The sequence below is a fragment of the Hemicordylus capensis genome, chromosome 3 (assembly GCF_027244095.1).
Source record: "Hemicordylus capensis ecotype Gifberg chromosome 3, rHemCap1.1.pri, whole genome shotgun sequence".
In the NCBI taxonomy this organism is placed as follows: domain Eukaryota; kingdom Metazoa; phylum Chordata; class Lepidosauria; order Squamata; family Cordylidae; genus Hemicordylus; species Hemicordylus capensis.
This window is the reverse complement of record NC_069659.1, coordinates 328,202,285-328,226,474: the sequence shown is the minus strand read 5'-3', so window position 1 is coordinate 328,226,474 and position 24,190 is coordinate 328,202,285. Positions and strand designations below refer to the sequence as shown.

Sequence of the window (24,190 nt, the reverse complement as noted above, 5' to 3'; positions counted from 1 at the left end):
ATGTACAAAGGCGGCCCCACATAGAGCGCATTGCAGAAGTCAGGTCTGGAGGTTACCAACATATGTACCACTGTTTTGAGGTCGTTCATCCCAAGAAAGGGACGCAGCTGGTGTATCAGCCGAAGCTGATAGAAAGCACCCCTGGCCACCACCTCAACCTGAGATACCAGGGAGAGGTGTGGATCCAGAAGTACTCCCAGACTGCGAACCTCTTCCTTTTGGGGAAGTGTGAACCCAATCTAGAACAGGGAGATCAAAATCGTCTCTAGAGTTCTGACCCTGAACAATAAGTACCTCCATCTTATCTGGGTTCAGTTTTAGTTTATTCTCCCTCATCCAGCCCATTACTGCTTCCAGGCAAGCATTTAGGGAAGTTATGCCATCTCCTGAAGAAGTTGACATGGAGAAGTAGATCTGGGTGTCATCAGCATACTGGTAACACCCAGCTCCAAATCCCCTGATGATCTCTCCCAGAGGTTTCATGTAGATGTTAAAGAGCATTGGAGAAGGTATGGAGCCTTGGGGGACACCATACTTAAGCTCAGATTTTGAGGAGTAACAGTCTCCAATCGACACCATCTGGAATCTTTCCGAGAGGTAGGAGCAGAACCACTGTAAAACAGTGCCTCCCACCCCCAACAGTCTCAGACATTCCAGAAGGATACTATAGTGGATAGTATTTAAAGCTGCCGAGAAATCCAAAAGGACCAACAGAGTCACACTTCCTCTGTCAATTCCCAATTGGAGATCATCCATCAGGCCGACCAAGGCAGTCTCTGTCATGCCCTCGATCTCCGACAGCAAGGAGGAAGGGGAAGCTGTCAACTTTCCTGCCGATTCAGGAGTGTCTGAGGGGCAGAGCCCGGCTGTCAGCGTTCAGGAAACGGCTGTGGTAGATCCAACTAATGATTTAGAGCAGGCACAACAACCTGAGTCAGCAGAAAGCATGAGGGACCAATTCGAAGGAGAGCTATGCAATGAAACACCACTGACTCCACAACAGCGCAGGATCACGAGGTGTAGGACGCAATTAGAGGCTGTTAGTAGGAGCAAACGCCTGTTGCTGAGGGCTGACAAGCCTTAAATTCCTACCAGCTGGGAGCTCTCGGCTTGCTCTATAAATCACATCTCCAGCCTCCTACTCATTGCTGAGAATCAACGTTCGTCAACATTCCTTGTCGACAGCGTTCAGCCAAGCCATATCCGATTTCAGCAGCTCTGCTTGCTTTGTGAACTTCCCTAGCAGCTGGCCAGATCTTGACAGTCTCCATACCATAGCCCGCCTGAAAGCCAATTTGAAATGGGTCTAGATAATCAGTTTCCTCCAAGACCACCTGGAGCTGAGCAGTCACCACCCTCTCAATTACCTTGCCCAGCCATGGGAGGTTGGAAACAGGCCTATGGCTGCTTAAGTCTGAGGGATCTAATGCAGGCTTCTTAAGAAGAGGTGTAATAATTTCCTCCTTAAGACAAGGAGGCATCCTGCCCTCCCTCAGAGAAGCATTTATGATTTCTACCAGGCCTCCTACAACAGCCTCCCTGCCAGACAGAACAAACCATGTTGGACAAGGGTCAAGAGAACAAGTGGTAGGCCTCACTGCTCCAAGCAGCTTGTCCACGTCCTCAGGAGTCACAAACTTAAACTGATCCAGTCGAACCACATAAGAGGAGTTGCTGGACACCTCCAGTTCAGACATCAAATTTACTGTGGAGTCTCCAGCTAAATTGGCTCGAATCCGAGAGATTTTATCTGCGAAAAACTCTTCAAACACATCACAGTGGGTAACTGATGGCTCCAAATTCTGATTCAAGGAAGGGGGGGGCACATACTAGCCCCCTCACAACCCTGAACAACTCCGCTGGATGTGAACTCTCAGGTGCAATACGGGCGGAAAAGAACCGCTTCTTTGCCGCACGTATTGCCTGAGCATACAGTAGATCTTTAAATGTGCTCTATGCTGTAATCTGTCGGATTCAAGTCGAGTCTTTCTCCACTTGCACTCCAGTCGCCTACCTTGCCGCTTCTGCCCCTGTAGATCTTCCGTATACCAAGGGGCCTGTTTTGAAGTGGGTCAGAGGGGACGCTTAGGAGCAATCGTGTCTACTGCCCTGGTGAGCATGTTATTCCAATTTTGCACCAGGGTATCAACAGGATCACCGGCAAAGCCAACATTTAATCCCTCTAAGGCTTCTTGGAATCCTATTGGATCCAATAACCTCTTCGGGCGGACAATTCTAATAGGCCCCTCGCCCCTGCAGAGATGGAAAGTGGTTGTAAGCCTAACCTTAACCAGATGGTGGTCCATCCATGACAATGGGGAAATCACAGGAGTCCCCACCCACTGAACACCACCCTGATCAGAGTAAACTACTCTTTTAGAACAATGCTCAAGACCAGGCTTTTGTTAATTTTTAAGCAGTTTTAAAATGTTTTTATTGGTTTTAATTTTTGTATTTTAAATGTTTATTGTCTTTGAATTTTAACTTTTGTAAACTATCTTGAGACATATGTTTAGGTGGTGTATAAATGATGGGAATGATTCCTTCTTTTAGAGGCTATCCTTAACTATACCATATACACACATACATGTTTGTGTATCTAAAGATACATCAACATTTTGGCCACATAAGCAATCCTGACATTCTCAGGTGTGCACTCATGTAGAAAAATGTGTGAAGTGGCAGATCATAGACGGGGCAACAGCAAAAGTTCCATTAGGATCAGGAAAATAATAACTGACCATATCTGTGATCTGCCATGCCACACAATCAGTTTTCCAATGTAAACCTGGAAAATTCGGAGTTGGAATGTTCAAACTGACTACACCCACACCCACCTTCCTCACACAAGCATCTAATCATGGTTTATCTACCTCTATCCCAAATTTGCATGCTCATGTGAACCAGGTAAAACTCCCAAGCCCTGGTATACCAAATCTGGGTAACCCTTTTCCTAACTCTCACTCTTAACACACAAGGTTAAGCAGGGGGCCTGTTAACTGGATTTGTTGATCATGTGTCTGTTTCCCACTAAGCTTGCATGGCCTAGCAGCCAACCAACATGTTTTTAGAGTGCTGTGGCTAGAGAGGCTGTGATCTGTGAGTGTGTTGCTGTGCACAGCCCACTCTATCATCACGGGCTTGAATGGGGATTTTCCCACCATTTCCCCCCTTGTGGCCAATTGTTGGCTGGCTGCTTGTTGTTGGAATTGTTGGAATGTACCAGGCGGGCTTCACTGTTCAAAGCTTACTACTGCAGCACTTGTCTGGGAGCAGGGGTTGTAGAGCTCAACAAATGTTTTGCTGGTCTGTCCAGTATGGGGTGAGGACTCTTCCCAGCCCCAAACCACTCCTTTCTGATCATGTGCAAGTGCCCAGAATGTACAATATTTGTGTGAATTGACCCCAGGTGCAAGGCAACCCCTTGCACCCTGATTTCTCCCCATTCAAAATAGAAGCATATGCTTTGTGAACCCGATCCACAGATTATATTCAATGCATATACAATCTGTATACAAGTGTGCACCTGTACAGATCTGAACACATGTAGTGTTATTCACCCATTATTTCCAACACATGAATTGTAGTATACTTCCCATATGTAATCTGCATTGGAGGGGACCTTTACTCAGGTTCACCTTTAAAATGAATGCATGTGCAGTGGCACAAATACACGTTCACTTGTACAGACACCATACAACATATGGTTTGAATAGGGCTATGGCTTTATGGGCAGCTGTGTGCTGCCCAACACTAGTATTGATAGACTAGTTTTGGAGGCCAGTAGAGCTGTGTTGTTTCCATGTGTTATTTTATGCATGGAATTTTAAACATGCCCAAGGCAGATTTCTAACCCAAAATAAAATCCTCACGTTGAGCTTTCCACTTGTCCAGATGTATTGTGTAGTATCATTTACCCTATGCCATGACATCAGCAGCATGTGATGCATTTTCCCATCCTACTTACTCCACATTACCAACTGCTGCTGACAGGGAAATGCACAACATGTCGTCATTTTAGAGTGAATAGTTTGACACGGGGCTGCTGTTTTATTGAAAAGACCTGTGTCTTGTCTAATGTGGTAGGTAGTTCTGTCTTTATACTATGGCTCTACTCCCTACTTTTTATTTTCTCAGCCTCTGGCATAGGAATGATGTGTGTACACACACTTGTCTCTCTCTCCCCTCCCCACCACCACCATGCATAGAAATGAGGCACACACAGGCTTATTCTAACCTTTAAATAACCCCTGACCTAGACAGGCCAGGCACAAAATTCACTAGATTGGTTTAGCAAAGATATTACCAAGCTATAGCTGTGCTAAATTTTGCATTCTGAAACAGTGCAATCATTATTTCTGAAAAGATGGATGGACAAAAAGAAAGGAAAAGAAAATGCTACACATTCAAAGCACAGAGATTCCTACTCTCAAAACAGTTTGTATGTTTGGGCAATAAATACACAAATGCTTTTAAAACCAGCATATCCAATTTGCTTTTCCCTTTTGATTTACAGATGCCCATAAAATGGGAGGCAAGCAACCATCTCTCCTCTTTTTCTAGGTTTAGTTGTTGCCCCTCTGTCTGAAGAGTAATTGTCTGGTCATCCAATTAGCTCCGAGTACTCTTTAGCTATGCATAATGGCTACTAACTTCAAAGGGACTTTACTACTTTATTTATTCAACATTTTAAATCCTACCATTCTATAGGAATATTTATGGTGGCAAACTAGGATTTGCAAATTAACAAAACAAAATTAAGTTAACATTACACTAGAACATCCTAAAATACATATAAAATCCATACAGAACCAATCAGGATCCAGTTCTTTAAAAAGTATCTACAAACGCTGCTGACAGGTGAGCAGGATGATGCCTTCGGTACCGCATTCCAGCATTTCAGTAGCGACACAGAAAATACCTGAGCATTTTTCACACAGCAGGTTTACTACGAAGCTTTACTACAAATTCAATGTTGCCCCCCCAAAACGTTGCAAATAGTGGATTTTTTAACCCTGGATATAAATCTGGCTACACGAATGCGCAAGAAAACCCAAATCGTGTGTGAAGTGCTCCCTGATAGCTCTCAGGGACTTTAGAGTAAATCTGGCCGATATGTGAATGCACAACCTCCATCCGGAATGCAAGCTAAAAGACCTGTGTGAAAAATGCCTTGGTCCTTTAGAACTTAAGAACATCCCTGCTGGATCAGGCCCAAGGCTCATCTAGTCCAGCATCCTGTTTCACACATCCTGTTTCACATTGGCCCACCAGATGCTGCTGGGAAGCCCACGGGCAGGAGTTGAGTGCATGCCTTCTCTCCTGCTGTTACTTCTCTGCAACTGGTATTCAGAGGCATCTTGCCTCTGAGGCTGGAATTGGCCTATAGCCCTCTGACTAGTAGCCATTGATAGACCTCTCCTCCATGAAGTTATCCAAAGCCCTCTTAAAGCCATCCAGGTTGTTAGCTGTCACCACATCTTGTGGTAGAGAATTCCACAAGTTGATTATGTGTTGTGTGAAAAGTACTTCCGTTTGTTGGTCCTAAATTTCTTGGCAATCAATTTCATGGGATGACCTCTGGTCCTAGTGTTATGCAAGAGGGAGAAAAATTTCTCACTATCCACTTTCTCCACACCATGCATGATTTTATAGACCTCTATCATGTCTCCCTGCAGTCGTCTTTTTTATAAACTAAAATGCCTCAGGATGTTGTAGCCTTGCCTCATAAGGAAGGTGCTCTAGGCCCCTGATCATCTTGGTTGTCCAATTTTGCACCTTTTCCAGTTCTACAATGTCCCTCTTTTGGTATGGTGACCAGAACTGTACGCAGTACTCCAAGTGTGGCCACACCTTAGTTTTGTATAAGGGCATTATAATACTAGCATTCTTAAAGTCACTCCCCTTCTTAATGATCCCTAGCGTAGAATTGGCCTTTTTCACAGCTGCTGCACACCTAGTTGACCCTTTCAATGAGCTGCCCACCACAACCCCAAGATCTCTCTCCTGGTCAGTAACTGACAGCTCAGATCCCACCAGCGTATATAAGAAGTTGGGTGTGTGTGTGGGGGGGTGTTGCCCCAATATGTATCACTTCACCCTTGCCAACATTGAACTGCATTTGCCATTTTGTCGCCCACTCACCCAGTTTGGAGAGATCCTTTTGGCGTCCCTCATAATCTGTTTTGGATTTCACTATCAGAAAGAGTTTGGTATCATCTGCAAATTTGGCCACCTTGCTGCTTACCCATACTTCTAGATCATTTATGAATAAATTAAAAAGCACTGGTCCCAGTACAGATCCCTGGGGAACTCCACTTCTTACTTCCCTCCATTGTGAAAACCCTCCATTTATATCTACCCTCTGTTTCCTGTCCTTCAATCAGTTACCAATCCACACATGTACTTGTCCCCTTATTCCATGACTGCTAAGTTTTCTCAAGAGTCTTTGATGAGGAACTTTGTCGAAAGCTTTTTTGGAGTTCAGGTATACTATGTCAACCGGATCATCTTTATCCACATATCTGCTAACACTCTTAAAGAACTCCAAAAGGTTTGTGAGGCAAGATTTACCTTTGCAGAAGCTCTTCTATGTGCTTTACAATTTTATCCTTGAGAATGGTTTCCATCAATTTGCCCGAAACAGACCTTGTTTCCCATTTGCCATACTACAGACATGTTGAATATTCCATCATCTTTGCACCCTAAGTGTGTAACGAGCCTGCTAGTATTCTTTTAAAAATATCTTCTCATAAATTATTGCTGGGCATGGCTCCCAACCACCACCATGGAGAAGAAAACTGAAGCATTTAAAAATCAACAGATATTTAATCAGAGTTCCCGGAACTTGTTCTATATAGCCTGTCACCTAATTCAACTGATATTACTTTAGAAAACAGCAACGGGGTTCAGACACGAGGAAAACATGGGCCTTGCAACTTCTATGAAGCAATTTCTGCTGCTTGGATTTAAGAATCTTGGCAGTCATTCAAGAGCTCACTTGCTCCTTTGCATTCAAATCCTCTTGAGATCTCCCCCCACCAGTGTGTCAGTCAAGAGGCTTCAGACAGAACACATGTAATAAATCTGTTCACACACCTACTCCTCAACCCTTATCACAATAATTACATGCAGATGCTCCTTACCACATGACCTTTCCCTACCAACTCCTTGCTTTTCTGACAGTTTGCCTCTCCCTCCTTTCTCCCCTCCCTCCACTGCATTGGCGATATCTGTTTCAACTGAAAGCTCTGGCAGCAAAGGAATACATTCTCCATGGTACAGGTAGACACATTCAGAACCCACTTTTTTGGCACTACAGAATCCTCACAGTAAAATGGATCTGATCAATGGAATCTCTCTAAAGAACAGACAGTGGGAAATCATTCTTGAAGCATTTCAGGCAGTTATAGCCTGGAAAAATTCACAAGGTCTCAGTCTGTGTCTCTCTTCTGTCTGAGGTACAGGATTGTGTTATTGGAATGCAGACCAGGATTATTTCAGCTATTAATTAAAATATAAGATGACATAACTGATGGTTTTGGGCTTCAGCAAAACAGCCCTGTAGTTCAGAAAAATTGGCGGGTTGCAAGAGAGCCCTGAGCAATTTTCAGGGATGAACCTTTCAGTTAATGCTGTGTCAGGATGAATGCACAAACACATCAGTTAATCACAAGTAGCACACCTGTCTCTCTGTGGCACGGGCCACCTGGATCGGCAGTTCCCTTTAATGAACAATGTTCTTCTAGGAGGATGCAGCACAGAAGAGCCTACACCTCTTGCTGACGCATGCTGCATAGAGAAAACCTGTAACCCTGAACTTATACATATGAGTTTGGAACTATTAATTTTCATTTCTTATTCTTTCATGACACTCAAACCCTTGTTCTTACAAAGATTGGCTGGCTGCCTGGAATCTCTGCTTCTTAGATCACATGTAACATGAACCTTGGGTTCACATGCTCCCTCCTCCCCTTTCCTCCTCCTCATTCCATTTCCTCCTCTCACTTCTTAGTTTGGGGAAACTAATTTGCCAGAATGTTCAAATGTGCCAGGAAGTTCAAATATAGTCCCAAACTATGAAGTGAGGGGGTGAACTGGTACATATAAGGGGAGACGAGAAGAAAAGAGGTACTCCAGGGGTGAAGCCACCATTGTGCGGATGGGTCCAAAGAACCCAGCTGCCTCTTCCTGTGCCCCATCCAACCTACCCACAGCCCCTGAATCTGATATCAGATGCAGGAGGCATCGCCACATGCAGAAACAGGGCTACATGGCCCTGTTTGCAAGGCACTTCAGCCAGCGCTGGGTTTCCAGCCTGGCAGTAAGCACCTTTCTCTGCCTTGAAAGGCAGAGAGATGCGTTCCCAGCCAGGCTGGGAACTCAGTACTGGCTGAAGCATATCACAAATGGGGCCATACTTTTTAGCATTTTTAGAAGAAGAAGAATGAAGGAGAAAGATCACACAACACACATACACAAAACGTTCAGGTTTTGTCCAAGATTCCAGAGGAACATCAAGAGGAACAACTCAACAGATCAAGGCAGCAACTAAGAACATCTCTTTATATTCCCTTCCTCACTGTTGGAGAGGGAAGGGATGGAGAAAGGGAAGGAAGGATGTGCTAACCTTAATCTTTCTGCAGGCATCAGGCTCATTAAAAACACTAATGAGAGGCCACTCCCGGGGTGTGTGTGTGTGTAGGATCTGGGTGCTGGAGCAGGGAGGGAGGGCAAGCTGCCCAGCCACCCACACTTCTTTGAAGGAACTGAGATGATGATGATGATTATTGTTATTATTATTATTGTTTTTATTATTATTATCTCTCTCTTGTTTACAGTCAGACAGGTGTTATTGACTGGTTTGTTTTATCCAGACATTGAGTCCTTCCCAGGGACCTGGGAAGGCTGAATGTTATTGTCAATTCGTCGCAGAATATAGGCTCTTCCCAGTAAAGCTGCTTTTTGTAATTGGCTGATGGTGATTTCTGCGGCCCCGATGGTGTTGAGGTGCTCTTCAAGGTCTTTTGGAACTGCACCCAGGGCGCCAATTACCACTGGGATTATTTGGGTCTTTTTGTGCCACAGCCTTTCAATTTCAATTTGTAGATCTTTGTATTTGGTGATTTTTTCTATTTCTTTTTCTTCTATTCTGCTATCCCCTGGTATTGCTATGTCGATTATTTTGGATTGTTTTTCTTTCTTCTCAACTACAGTTATATCTGGTGTATTGTGTGGCAGATGTTTGTCTGTTTGTAGTCGGAAGTCCCATAATATTTTTACATCTTCATTTTCTTCAACTTTTTCAATTTTATGGTCCCACCAATCTTTGGCTACAGGTAGCTTGTATTTTTTGCAGATGTTCTTCTTCTTCTTATTATTATTATTTACATTTATATCCTGCTCTTCCTCCAAGGAGCCCAGAACGGTGTACTACATACTTGAGTTTCTCTTTCACAACAACCCTGTGAAGTAGGTTAGGCTGAGAGCGAAGTGACTGGCCCAGAGTCACCCAGCTAGATCCAACTGGAGGAGGTGTGGTTTGCGTCCGGCAACAGCCCTTGCTGCAGGAGCCGCAGGCACCCACCTGCTGATTGTCGGGTAGGTGGGGGAGCAGCTCAGCAGCAGTACTGCAGCCTCCATAGAGAGTGAGGGGGCAGGACAGAGCTATTGCTGTTGGAGGCATTGTGGAGCTGCTCGGAGCTCACAGTGGCTGCTGGCTGAAAATATGGGGGAAACAGCGTCCCAGACAGGACACCCACTCCCCCCTAGAATTACGGGATGTCCCAGCAAATCTGGGACAGTTGGCAACCCCTCAAACATAGTCACTTAGGCATTCCCTTTTCTTAGCTTGCTTGAAAGAGAAATGCTGGTTGCATTCCAGGTAAAAGGTCATTCTGACAAGGCATTTCCCTATGGTGCCTTTTAGGTCATTTGCAAATGGCTGTAATGGACTAAAGGAAATGCCCCGTTCTGATCGCATCTGAGCATAGGTAGAAAGAGATGCAGGGCAAACCCAAATTAGAGTAAAAGAAAGACAAAAGGCAAGGAAGGCAAACTCTCTTCTTCTCATATATGATAAGATGTTTCAAAGCTAAACACAACTTCTCACCTCATTTCCTCCCTGCTGTTTATGGAATCCCAGTAAGTAATCCCAGGATGTGTGATGTTCCCCTTTTGAGACATTCACAAAGATGTTCTTTGTGAACATTTCTTTGCCTAAAGAGCGTACAGGGAGCCAACCCAAACATAATCCAATCAATTCTCAATATTCATTCCTTATTTGGAGCAAGAATTCCAAAACACTAGAAGTTTCCTAATGAAACACTTTATCAAAGTTTAATCTACCGAAATTCTTCAATCGTGGCTCCAGGTATGCTTTGGCCTATAAGAACCCTTTCAAGGATGGCATTGCACTCTCACCACTCTTGCACACCCACTCTGCCAGCAGATTGCTACTGGGCACACCTCACTGCTTGCTTTGTGCTTAAGCCAACAACGAGAGGCATTTCCCTAGTAGTAGTAGTAGTAGTAGTAGCAGCAGCAGCTGCTACTACTACGAATAATTATATATTGCTCTTCAACAAAATTCTCAAAGTGGTTTACATAGAAAAATAAATAATACATAAATAAGATGGTCCCCTGTCCCCAAAGGGCTCACAATCTAAAAAGAAACATAAGGTAGACACCAGCAACAGCCACTGGAGGAATGCTGTACTGGTGTTGGATAGGGCCAGTTGCTCTCCCCCTGCTAAATATAAGATAATCACCACTTTTAAAAGATGTCTCTTTGCTCAGTTAGCAGGGGTTAGCCGGTAGCTATGAAGGATGGTTTCCTTTCATCCTCAAGCCTTCCCCAGCATTAAAGCTAACCACCTTTTCACATTCTGTACCCCTATTACCATTCAATAAAGCACCTTTTTGTTTTCAAGAACGTGGATGAGACAGTGGTGCCGGGAGGAGGGGTTTAGATTTGTGTGGATGAGACAGTGGTGCCGGGAGGAGGGGTTTAGATTTGTTAGGCACTGGGACACATTTTGGGGCAAGCAAGGCCTGTACAAAAGGGACGGGCTGCACTTGAACCAAGATGGAACCAGACTGCTGGCGCTTAAAATCAAAAAGGTTGCAGAGCAGCTTTTAAAATGACACTTGGGGAACAGCCGATGGGAGCTGGGCAGTATCCCGTTTGGCAAAAGCCATCCTTTAAAGTGTGAGGCTGCAAAGAATGCAAATAAAACAGAAGGGGATGGAGCAAAACCGCATAAAGAGCAGATGGGAGCCTGTGCCAGCATGTCAAAGAGTCAAAAGAGTAGCATACATCAGGGGAGAGATTCAGCGTATAGGGGCTTGTATGCCAATGCCAGAAGCCTCCGAACCAAGATGGGTGAGCTGGAGTGCTTGGTTGCTAACGCAGAAATAGACATAGTGGGCATAATAGAAACATGGTGGAACAGTGAGAACCAGTGGGACACTGTTATCCCTGGGTATAAACTCTACAGAAAGGACAGGGAGGGGCGCCTTGGAGGAGGGGTAGCACTGTATGTTAAAGAAGGGATAGAATCTAATAAGCTAGAAAACCTAAGTGGACTGGAGTCCTCCACAGAAACCCTGTGGGTGACTATACAAGGTCGGAAAGGAAACGTGCTACTGGGGATGTGCTATCGCCCTCCGGATCAAAATGATGACAGTGACTGGGAGTTGCAGGAGGAAATCAGGGAGGCGTCAAGGAGAGGCAGGGCTGTAATAATGGGTGATTTCAACTACCCACACATAGACTGGGTAAATTCACATTCAAGTCAGGACAAAGAGGTCAAATTTCTAGATACGCTAAATGACTGTGCCCTAGAACAGTTGGTCATGGAACCAACCAGAGAGAAGGCGACCTTAGATCTAATTCTGAGTGACACCCAGGACCTGGTGCGTGATGTCAGTGTCATCGACCCTTTAGGGAACAGTGACTACAGTGCCATCAAATTCAGAATACATGCGGGGAGAGAATCACCAAGGATGTCTAACACGGACATTTTGAATTTCAGAAGAGGAAACTTCTCCAAAATGAGGAGTATGGTGAAAAAAAGAGCTGAGGGGGAAAATCAGGAGAGTCACTTCGCTCCAGAGTGCATGGAGTTTACTCAAAACCACAATACTAGAAGCCCAGTTAGACTGTATACCCAAAAGGAGGAAAGGTACCACTAAGTCCAGGAGGATGCCAGCATGGCTAACGGGTACCGTCAAGGAAGCCATAAAAGGGAAGAAGACTTCCTTCCGAAATTGGAAGGCCTGTCCAAACGAAGAGAACAAAAAGGAACACAAACTCTGGCAAAAGAAATGCAAACTCTGGCAAAAGAAATGCAAGGCAAAAAGAGAGTTTGAGGAACATTTAGCCAAAAGTATCAAGGGGAATAACAAAAACTTCTTTAAGTACATCAGAAGCAGGAAACCTGCCAGGGAGGGGGTTGGGCCATTAGACAATGAGGGAGTGAAAGGGATTATTAAGGAGGATATGGAGGTTCCAGGGAAACTGAATTAGTTCTTTGCATCTGTCTTCACGGCAGAGGATACTGAGCATATACCTGTTCCTGAACCAGGCTTTTTAGGGATGGAGGCTAGAGAGCTGAGTCAGATAAAAGTGACAAGGGATGATGTTATAAACTGTCTGAAAAAACTGAAAGCTAACAAATCACCAGGGCTGGATGGCATCCATCCAAGAGTCCTCAAAGAACTCAAATGTGAAATTGCAGTCCTTCTTGCTAAAATATTTAACTTATCCCTGAAATCGGGCTCTGTACCAGAGGACTGGAGAGTGGCAAATGTAACACCGATTTTCAAAAAGGGATCCAGGGGAGATCCGGGAAATTACAGGCCGGTTAGCCTAACATCCGTTCCAGGCAAATTGATGGAAAGCATCCTCAAGGATAAAATTGTAAAGCACCTACAAGAACAGGCCCTGCTGGGAGTGAGCCAGCATGGCTTCCGCAAAGGTAAATCTTGCCTCACCAACCTTTTGGACTTCTTTTAGAGTGTCAACAAGTGTGTGGATCAAGGTGATCCAGTTGACATAGTCTACCTGGACTTCCAAAAAGCTTTTGACAAAGTTCCTCATCAAAGGCTCCTGAGGAAACTTAGCTGTCATGGGATAAAGGGACAAGTACATGTGTGGATTGCTACTGGTTGAAAGACAGGAAACAGAGGGTAGGTATAAATAGAGAGTTTTCACAATGGAGGGAAGTAAGAAGTGGGGTCCCCCAGGGATCTGTACTGGGACCGGTGCTTTTTAATATATTCATAAATGATCTAGAAGCAGGGGTAAGCAGCGACGTGGCCAAATTTGCAGATGATACCAAACTCTTCCGGGTAGTGAAATCTCAAACGGATTGTGAGCAGCTCCAAAAGGATCTCTCCAAACTGGGGGAGTGGGCGACAAAATGGCAAATGCAGTTCAATGTTAGCAAGTGTAAAGTGATGCACATTGGGACGAAAAACCCCAACTTCAAGTATATGCTGATGGGATCCGAGCTGTCGGTGACGGACCAGGAGAGGGATCTTGGGGTTGTGGTTGACAGCTCGCTGAAAGTGTCGACTCAATGTGCGGCAGCTGTGAAAAAGGCAAATTCCATGCTAGGGATCATTAGGAAGGGGATTGAAAATAAAACGGCTAACATTATAATGCCCTTATACAAAACTATGGTGCGACCACACTTGGAGTACTGCGTACAGTTCTGGTCACATCTTAAAAAGGACATTGTTGAACTGGAGAAGGTACAGAAAAGGGCAACCAAGATGATCAGGGGACTAGAGCACTTTTCCTATGAGGCAAGACTACAACACCTGGGTCTTTTTAGTTTAGAAAAAAGACGACTGCGGGGAGACATGATAGAGGTCTATAAAATCATGCATGGTGTGGAGAAAGTGGAGAGAGAGAGATTCTTTTCCCTCTCACACAACACTAGAACCAGGGGTCACTCCATGAAATTGATTGCCAGAAGGTCTAGGACCAACAAACGGAAGTACTTTTTCACACAACGCGCGATCCACTTGTGGAACGCTCTGCCTCAGGATGTAGTGACAGCCAACAACCTGGATGGCTTTAAGAGGGGTTTGGATGACTTCATGGAGCAGAGGTCTATCAATGGCTACTAGTCGGAGGGCTGTAGGCCACCTCCTGCCTCAAGGGCAGCGTGCCTCTGAGTACCAGTTGCAGGGGAGTAATGGCAGGTGAGAGGGCATGCCCTCAACTCCTGACTGTAGGCTCCCAATGGCATCTGGTGGGCCACTGTGCGAAACAGGATGCTGGACTAGATGGTCCTTGGGCCTGATCCAGCAGGGCTGTTCTTATGTTCTTATGTATCAACTCTCCTTTGTCCTTTGCAGTGCGTCGATGCCGCAACCAGTTTTTCTGCAGTATTTTAAAGATAATATTGCTTTTGATTGGTCTGCACCCATTTGGAGCTAATTTCCTTCACTTTAAGCAAAGCATAGCATGTAGCATGATAGTGAACACATGCCCATGCACGTGTCCTTCCTGGTTCAGAGCGCAGTCTCTTCATGATTATGCTACACCAGCTGAAAGCTACAAGAAAACCACGGGGGTGAAAGCAGGACCTTTTCTTGTTCAATCAGCAGACATTGCTCTAACAGTATATTTACTGGCATACACATGCAACAATTATATTTTCTAAATTAACCTGATTTCAGCCACAAAGTGGTTTGAGCACTTCCTCAACCTTTGAGATTTATTGACACAGAGAATGTGAAATAGAAAAACAGGTGCACATTAATGGATAAAAAGTCACCTAACATACAGCTATTTGCTCATAAAGAAAGCAGCTGCTAAAAATATATAGTAATTGCAATACAAAGTAAACTTGCATGTCAACCGGAAAGATTATACTGTTCTTAAAAATGTTATTTCTATGGTCCGTTCTGTTGCTCTCTAGTGCAAGACAATTCTTCCATAAAGGTGTTTATTATTATTGTGGTGGTATTATACTTCTGGCCATATGGACTTATATTCATCCATCTCGCTTGTCAAAATTCCTAAATTGTGTAATGTCAAGTCATAAAAAAGCTAGCTGATTTATGGTCACTGAAACACTGTAGACAATACAGAAGCATATGTCTGTTCCATACAGATAAGGGATATCTACATGGTAACTCTGAGTTACAGGAAAATTATTCCTCATTTGTTATTTCATTAAGAATTTGAAATATGATAGTAAACTAAATATATCACCAGACAGACAAGACGTGTAACTAATAAACAAAACTTTTGATTCATGCTATTCCTTGTTAGCTTTTCCCTCAAGAGATTTAATCTTGTATTACTCTTCAGTAGAAATGGACAGTAAAATATTATTTTCCATTTACTTTAATGGCTCTTTGGATGCATTTTTAATATGCAATATATAATGAATAATTACATACTTACATATTAATGTCATGTCTTTTTCTGCTGCACAAGGTTTTCAATGGGTTTCAGGTCTAAAGCATAAATTACAGCAACCCAGGAAGGGTGTGATAGCATATACTTTTTCTCCTTTGCTTTACTATAGTATTGTTTGAAAAGGGAAATTGGTTAACCCCTTGCTGTTTCATATGAATCATAAGCTCCATTCTCAGCTCACACATCACAGGTAAAATGCAAATTTAAGACGGAGAACAAGGAAGTTTCAGTGAGGCTACAATCCTATGCATCCTTAACTAGGAAATAAGCATCACTGAACGCAGTGTGACTTACTTCTGAGTAGTCATGCACAGAATCAGACTGCATGAGGAGGTGATAAAAACTGAAACAGGCAGCCAATTACCTTGGGCTGCTGACATGCACAATTATTTAAAAGCTTGTATGATTGGTCTATTAGCATGGCACTGTATATGCAGATGGGACACATGAAATGCCGTGAAAGGTCTGAGAAGAGCTTGCTGTTGAAGCTATGTGAGGGCCTGATAGGACCTCAAAAAACCAAGGCTGTGCCAATACTACTTCCACTAGAATAATTCTGGCTCGCTCTCTCTCTCTTTCTCTGACTTGTTGAAGATCAGAGCAAATAAAACCATAAAGCAGTACTTTTGACCACTGCTGGGACAGGAGATACATGCTTGAAGTTCTCCTCCTGCTTAAGTACACCTGAGCCATGGGATTCCTGTGATTGGTGAACTGGTCCACACTTTAATCTGGATGCTGCCCACTCCTACTGATTGAGCAAGGGATATTATGGCCCAATGGTGTCAGGGAGTCAAAACTTCCTTAACTTGGTGTCAGGTTAAGAAAGCCTTGTTTAGGAGATTAAAGGTAAAGTTGTGCCATCAGTTTCAACTCCTGGTGACCACAGAGCCCTGTAGTTTTTCTTAGGAAGAATACAGGAGGGGTTTACCATTGCCATCTCCCACGCAGTATGAGATGATGCCTTTCAGCATCTTCTTATATCACTGCTATGCTACCCATATAGGTGTTGCCCAGATTAGCCGAACAGAATGCACAGGAGCAACAAAACCATTTTCCAATGCTAAACTGGAGAATGGAATTTTGATTATTCTCCTGTGGGCATTATCAGTTCACAATACACCTATATACAGCTTTGGTTATAATTAAACATTAACATGGACAAATGTACCCTGGCAGCTATAATATGTGCATAGTTCATGTTTTAGAACAAGAAATTAAGAAAGAGACTGAATTTCTCATTACAAGATAGCCTTTCATGCTACAAGGTTGCTTCCGCTCTAGTTATAAATCCCTTAAATTGATTTTGAAACCTAGTTTTTCTTGTCCTATGTTTGACCATAACAGTTTTTCATAGACTCTGGCTACGATAACTCAGAGGGTAGAAAAGAAAAGAACATCCATGTCAAAATCAAACCACTGTATTTTGGTCTACTTTTGGATTGCACAGAGCGCTTCTGTGCAGAGGGAGGATTGGTGAAAATCCTGAGTGTACTTCAGAAGCAGAGCCACTAGGGCTGCATATGTGCTTTTTTGGCTGCACGGTGCACTGCAAGGTGCATTGTTAGTGAAGAGGTTAGCTTTTGACATTTGGCTCTTCTTGGGAGATGGCCAATTTTCTGGGGCAGATACTTATCAATGACACCATTAGCCACAAACTTCTCAAGAAGTATGAAGTTGCTTCATATCCTTCAGGGTCTCTAGATAAGAAGTGTTCTAAATATCAGCATGAGGCCAGACAATACAACTGCTTTTACCACGAGAGACAGAATTTTCTCACTTCACAAAATTATTTGGCTTCTTATGCTGGAAGACATTTTTCTTGTTCTAGAAGTATTCCTACAAATCAGAGACCAATTCTGGGAATATGCTAGACTTAGAGCCTAGGGTTAGTTCACATCTTGCATATCTAAAATAGCTGGCAACTCCCCCACCCTTCGTATTTCAAACTGGCAACAGAGGGTGCCCCAAGCCATATTGTGGGGCATTTTATATGCTACAACAGCAGTGTGGGAGCTGATTTTCCATTGATTTATCTCATGGTGCTGCTGTAATATTTAAAGGCCTGCTAGGTGGGGCCAATCCCACAGGTCCTTATAATGTCCTTGACTCCTGCATGGAATCCAGGATGACAATTAAGTGTCAAGAACCCAGGCAATTGACCCCATCTATTACATGGTTGAAGGCCTTTTAAACATTACAGCAGTGTCTTGGGATAAACCCATGGAAACATGGCTCTCATAAAAGTGCTGTTTTTCTAAAAAGCACCTTAGTACAGTACTATTTTGTGAAATTCTATATCGGGATTATGATGAACTAATGCACAGATTCATGAAATCTGTGTTAATTTACACCTTTAGGCCATAGCTAACCATGGTGGAAGGTCTTTGCACAACAGCAGACAGAAGCAGCATCCCTACAACCACAGAGATGAAGATGCTATTTACATGTTCAGTAGGGCTCCCACTGCAGCTCATTAGCAGCAGCTTCAGTGAATAAAGCCCATAAACAGAGAAATTTCCTCAAACATTCTTGATAATAGTATCAATGATGTTATACATTGTTTTACAAAATAAGTGATGCAAGATTTTACACTTTCCAGGAAAGCAGATACAATAATACGGTATAAGTATATATGGCCTACGACAGGCTGCATTTCATTCACACAATGTGGCACATTTGCCATTTTCAAAAGTGAGTAGAGCTGCAATAAATGGCATTAGCTTTGCCGATGTTAAGACGCTGTATTCCACAACAACATCACAGCACAACGAGGTATGTCTAGAGTGAAACACCATGGTATAGTTTTTGCTGAGGAATTCTCTGCTGCCTTTTCCTGCTTCACAACCCAATCTCATTTAATAGCTGCAGGGTCCTTTTATAAGAGCTGCAGAGTACAACCTAATGTAGACCTCAAAGGGCTTTTAAAGTACCACTGATAATTCATTAGTATCTAGACTTAATACCCGAATGCTTTTTAAAGTTTCGAAATAATGAAGAAATTATTCATTATAACATCAGTGACATTTCTTTTGCTACTCACATCCTGCCTATCTCCTATACTGTTCAGAAAAGAATATAGAACAGCATACTTTCCCCCCAACATTTAATAAAGAAACACAGAATGAAGTTTTGGAAATATTGTTTATCTCGTCATTACTAGAAATCAAAGATGACCAGAAACTCACTAAATGAAACTTGGTCAGCTGAAGGGATTCTCTTTGTACTTAAATCACAAATTGAAAGAATTTTAAAGATAATGCCATGTAATCTCAAAAGTCTGGACTTCAGCTTTACACATGTGGTTAAAACTTTCTGACATATCCCACATGAAAGCTATAAAATATGAAAAATGTTTACAATGCTGTTTCACTCACCGAGAAGAAAGGCTTGGCTTGCCACTTTTACTACAGCTGGTATAAATTCCTGGGCCATCATCAAAGAAACTTCCAAGCGCCAGTTTTTGCCTGATAGACTCCCTCTCATTTTTTTGAGCCTGAAAAATGCAGAAGAAAACAATTACATCAGCCCACTGATAGGAAACCACATTCCTGAAAACAGTACTAAAGTTAATTCACTACATCACTCACAATACTAGAACAAGAGAGCAGACAAAGAGTCATTACGTTCTCCGGGCCATTTGCTCCCCTAATTCCTTTCAAAATTTTGTTAATATACACTGAATATTTGTCTTAGACTATTAATTCCTTCCAGCTGGTCAGAATGATGATGATGATCATCTGTTTGGACCTGTCTTCAACTAACTTACTGAAACATCACATTGTTCATACTATGATCCAATAATTAACTAGTTTTTCTGTTGCATCTTTCAGTGCTGGAGGTCATATACATTTCCTGTTTTCTTTCTTTGGTGTGCCCAAAGAAAAGAGTGCACACCCTTACATCCTTAATGTCTTTGTACTCTATGGACATATCAACTCTTGAAAGGTATGCCTATTTTATACCAGTTTGATTATTATGGTTCCCCTCACAGAATCCTGAGGATTCTCTTATCAAGAGCCCTAGCATTATCTCAGAACTACAGTTCCTAGGGTTCACTGAGGATGGGGAAGTATGAATATGTATAAACTATATACACTACATACAGACTAGAAGTGGCTGGTGCATGTGTGCACGTCACGCATGCACACTGGCCACTTCCGGTATGACACTGAACGGGGTGGCAAGAAGGTACACTGCTGCCCTGTGCAATGATTTTAGGCACAGCGCTGGCAGGGGAAATGCGGTGGTGGGGGGGGGTGAGGGTGGAGAGCACCATCCCTGCTCCTTAAAAGGCAAACCCCCTGCTGCCGAACCGTCAGATCTCCGAACTGGTTTGGCAGTCCATAAAAGGACCGCCGAACTGGTTCATGCTCATCCCTAGTTTCAAGCAGAGGTCTTTTCCCAGCCCTGTTAACCTTTACAGGCTAAGCATGTACTCTGCCACTGAACTATAGCTATTACCCATTAACTATGTGTGAGCATAAAACGCAAGTATGATTCCCACCAAAATCATTATCACAAATTTTGAGATGGCAGATCTCAGGGCTGGGAAAGGCCATGGCAAGATTCCTGAGTTTGAGATCCTCTGCTTCTTAGGTTTTGAGGGTGGTTGGCTAGACCAACCATTGGTCTGAGTCCTATTATCTCAACTCTTAACCCAAAGAGCAGTCTGCTTTAATTCCAACAGTTTTTACTATAGTTGGAAACTGATGCCACACTGTCTGATTTGAAGCAATTACAGCAATCTCTCAGCTTAAATGCAATTTACATGTCCAGTGATTTTGAGCATCACCACCATTAGCAGCACTTGTTAGTGATTAGATGCTACAGCTAATTTAATGCCTCCCCCCACCCCCTAAGAAAGATGCTCAGCAATGTATGGATCTTCATATATTTGGCATATAGCTTTTCTGTCTCAAAAAGTGCAGAGGCAAACAAACAGGAACATGAGAGAAAAATCAATAGCTTTAAAAGCACATTTGCTGAACTTAATAAGCTGGTATATTCGTTTTCACTTTGCCACAACTGATGCAATAACATAAAAGAAACCTCAGAGGACTTCCTCATTAGATTTGCTCCTCCATCTCATCTCTTACATGTGACAGAAGATGCTTCCATCTGCAACACCATTTGATAAACCTTGAAAAACATCCATCTGAAGAGCAGACAAAGATATGAAGGAGGCATAATCTAGATGTAACATCATAGGGCAAATACTGGTTAAAAAGCTACTGAAAAAATTCTTACACATTTTAAAATATTGATTTTTAAAATATATATTCTTAAAATGACAAACATACAGGATTTTTTTAACTGATCAAATTTTATCTTTACTTTCCTCCAAGAAGTCCAGCATGTACCCCTCTCCTATTTTATCCCAACAATTAAGATGTCTCTTTCAATTCATCTGTATGTAAATCATACTCAAAATACTACCCTAAAAGGCATTTTGAGGAACTAAAATATATATAGATTTATTTTTTAAAAAATGTTTGGATGAGTGCAAGCCTGAACTATCCTACCAAACTCTGTAATAGCACATCCACCATATTTGACATTAATGCCACTGAAGACAACCCAAAGGTTGAAATACGTTTAGTGATTTGAACTTCAATTCACTTTCCATTGGTAATTTGGATTACCATTCTCTGTTGTATACCCTAGTGTGATTGTTGGAGCTTTTGTAGACAATATATTCAGGATATTAATATTTTAAACAATTTGTTGATTTTGTTTGCAATTTTAGTTTTGCAATACATGTTTTTGTCTGCATATGAAAGCACAGCATTTTGTAAATTTTTCACCCTGACCTTTACATTTCTTCTGAGCAGGGATTTAAACCCTGATCTCAGTACAACACTTTATCCACTACTCACCTTCCCCCCGCCGCCACACCAGAGTACTAATATATCCAACATGCAAATAAAGTTAAACCATAAAATTCGGTTTTTATATGAAGCTATAAGTCTGTCTAACTATAAAAACCAAGGTACAAAACCACTAGGAAAAAATGCCCTGGATGATAAAAACTGATTTTTCAAACTGCTCCTTTTCTTTGTAGTCCTTGCTCTGAATTAGGGACCAGCTTGAAACCAGAAGATCTCAATCCTATTAACAAAGTGGCATAAGCCACTCATTGGAGGAGAGGCATTCATAGCAGAAAGCATGCAATTAAAGAGATCAATAGCAATGGCTTGTGATTTGTTATACAACACAATCACATCATTCAAATATGGGGAGTAGGGTAGCTCTACTGCAAGTGGGTGGCAGTATGTCCAGAGGAGTTGCATGGGTAGCTCTTCAGTGAAGACAACTATAGAGCCTGAGCAACAGGAGCACAGCCATAGCTATAGAGCATTTACACTGTTGCTTTTTTGCTCCATGCAAGTGGCCCTCATTATCCATGGGTGTTCCATTCGAAGAACAGCCCTGCTGGATCGGGCCCAAGGCCGATCTAGTCCAGCATCCTGTTTCACACAGTGGCCCACCAGATGCCACTGTGTTCTGGCCTACAATTGTGGATAATGAGGCCCTGAGTCAATGGGAATATGGGGGTTAGGTTCCTTGAGGTTAAAAAAGGGCTAAAAAAAAGTGGGGAGGGAGCAGAAATAAGTGAAGTAATGTACCGTACCATGCTTTCCATGGCTCCAGCTGTCCAACAATGCTCGCCAAACCCCAAATTACTCCAATGTTCCATGAAGAATCATGGGGACAATGGTTTTTTTGAAGGAAGAGACACAAAATGGCTCCGACCCACAAAATGGTGACCAGAAATGCCACCAGAAGTCATTTCCATCCACCCAGGCGAATAGGTGAATTTTGCCTATTTTTAGAACTGTGGGTTATGAGATCAGGTTTCCATTACCCAACCCTGGATATGCAAAACTGTGGGTGCTGGGACTGTGGATAATGAGGCCCACCTGTACTCGCAGCAGCTCCAAGTCACCAAAAACAACCACCGTCCCACAAGTAGCAAGGGTGATTTGCAGTGGAACCCTCGCTTGCTATCACCCAAGCATTTACAGAAACAGGAGAATTTCCATTTCTCAAATTTTAAACAATGAATGCTTGCTCCTTTGTAAGGATCAGGTTTGTAGCCTGGGGATGCTGTTCAACCTAGCTTTGCTCCAGAATTCCCAGGTTGCAGCTGGGGCCTGGAGCACCTCTGATCAGACTCTGGCTATGCCGGCTGCTGAAAGGCAGAGACTTGGATTCTGTCATTTATACAGGCAGACCTCATTATTTGGGGTTTCAGTACTTGCAATTTCATGTACCACAGTCAGGGAATAGGCACTCGACCTCGTCATACGCAAAATAAAAAGCAAAAAAGAATCGTGTATCTGCGGGTTGGGGGTCAGCCACGGCCATAAAGGGGAAATAAAAGGGGAATCCAGCAAGGACTCGGGTTGGAGGGGGGTAGTGGGAAAGGAGGCAGCAGTTTTCCTTCTAAAATCGCCACAGATGGTGGCCGAGGCGGCCACAGCAGTGGGAATTGCAGAGGAGGAGGCAGCACATTTTTCCCTTTCTAAATCACTGTGGAGGCGGCAGGCACAGCAGCAGGGATTGCGGTGGGAGCAGCAACTTCTGCAACCCCTCAAACCCCACTGCCAAGATTTGAGTGGCCATCCAGAGCAGAATGAGACGTGGCACTGGTGACTGCCAAGGGAAAGCAGAGGAAATGTCACTCCTCTTGCATGAACTGGAGTGACTTCCAAAAGCAGGTTAGAATACAACCCAGAAACTGGGATCACTAAAATAATAAAATAGCAAAATCAACACAGAAAATTAGGAACCAATAAAAAATAGTAAAAATAAAATAAAAATAATAAAACGGTAGCAAATATAGTCAAAAGAGCAGCAGCATGGTAAAAGATAGCCGTAACCAGCCAACAGTTCCCAATCAAACATTAGGAAAGGCAATCTGAAATTTAAAAAACACATTTTGAAAATGAGTTTCTTATGCGGAAAGACACAGGGTGGACATTGAATGAACATCTCTTGCAAAAGAATTCCAGAACATCAGGGCTACTACCACAAAAGCCCTAACAAGTGGAGTCCAATCTAGCCCCTACATAGGAAGAATGAATCTGAGGAAGGAACTCATCGGAAGATCTTAGGTACCAGGAGGAGCTCTTATGGGAGAAGACACTCCCCAAGTACCCTAGCCTACACAGGGCTTTAAAGATAAAAATCAGCACTTTGAATAGGGTCTGGAAGCAAATAAGTAGCCAGTTCAGATGCTTAAAAATATGAAAATCTTGGTTCAAACTCCTATTCCATGCTAGCTCAAATTTTGAAGCTGTCTTCAGAAACAACCCTGTGTAGAGTTCATTACAATCAACTCGCATCGACTGGCACAGCCGACATATCGACTTGTTCATTACAGTAGAGCATTCTAGGTCACCAGAGTATAGGAAAACTACGGTATTTGCGGGGGTTTCATTTCCGGCTAGTGCCGCAGATACTGAAACTGCGAATACCGGGTGATTGGGGCTATGGAACTGCAGGGGTTCGATTCCTAAGAGGGGGGGATTGGACTAAAATGGTGTTTTTTGTCTTTGTTTTAAATAGAAATTGGCCGGGAAATGGCCAAAAATTGGGCTCCCTGATTTCCTTCTGCAACTCCTGGTCACTGTCAGCATTTTGATCAGGAGGGCAATAGCATGTTCTTAGTAATACATTTCCTTTCAGGCCTTGTATTATCACTCACAGTGTTTCTGTGGAAGACTCTGGGCCTTCTAGGCT

General features: G+C 43.0%; 1 protein-coding gene across 9 annotated transcripts in view; it reads right to left on the bottom strand.

Annotated features, from left to right (window-relative positions):
- SCHIP1 (schwannomin interacting protein 1) overlaps nt 1-24,190 on the bottom strand; it is a 630,453-nt gene that overhangs the window by 17,801 nt on the left and 588,462 nt on the right. For 8 of the 9 annotated variants that reach the window (XM_053306137.1, XM_053306138.1, XM_053306139.1 and 5 more), the window contains one exon: nt 18,820-18,938. In XM_053306137.1, the coding sequence (XP_053162112.1) occupies nt 18,820-18,938 (119 nt within the window). Of the gene's footprint in view, nt 1-18,815; nt 18,939-24,190 lie in introns of those variants that run through there. The other variant, XM_053306146.1, reaches the window with a different exon arrangement.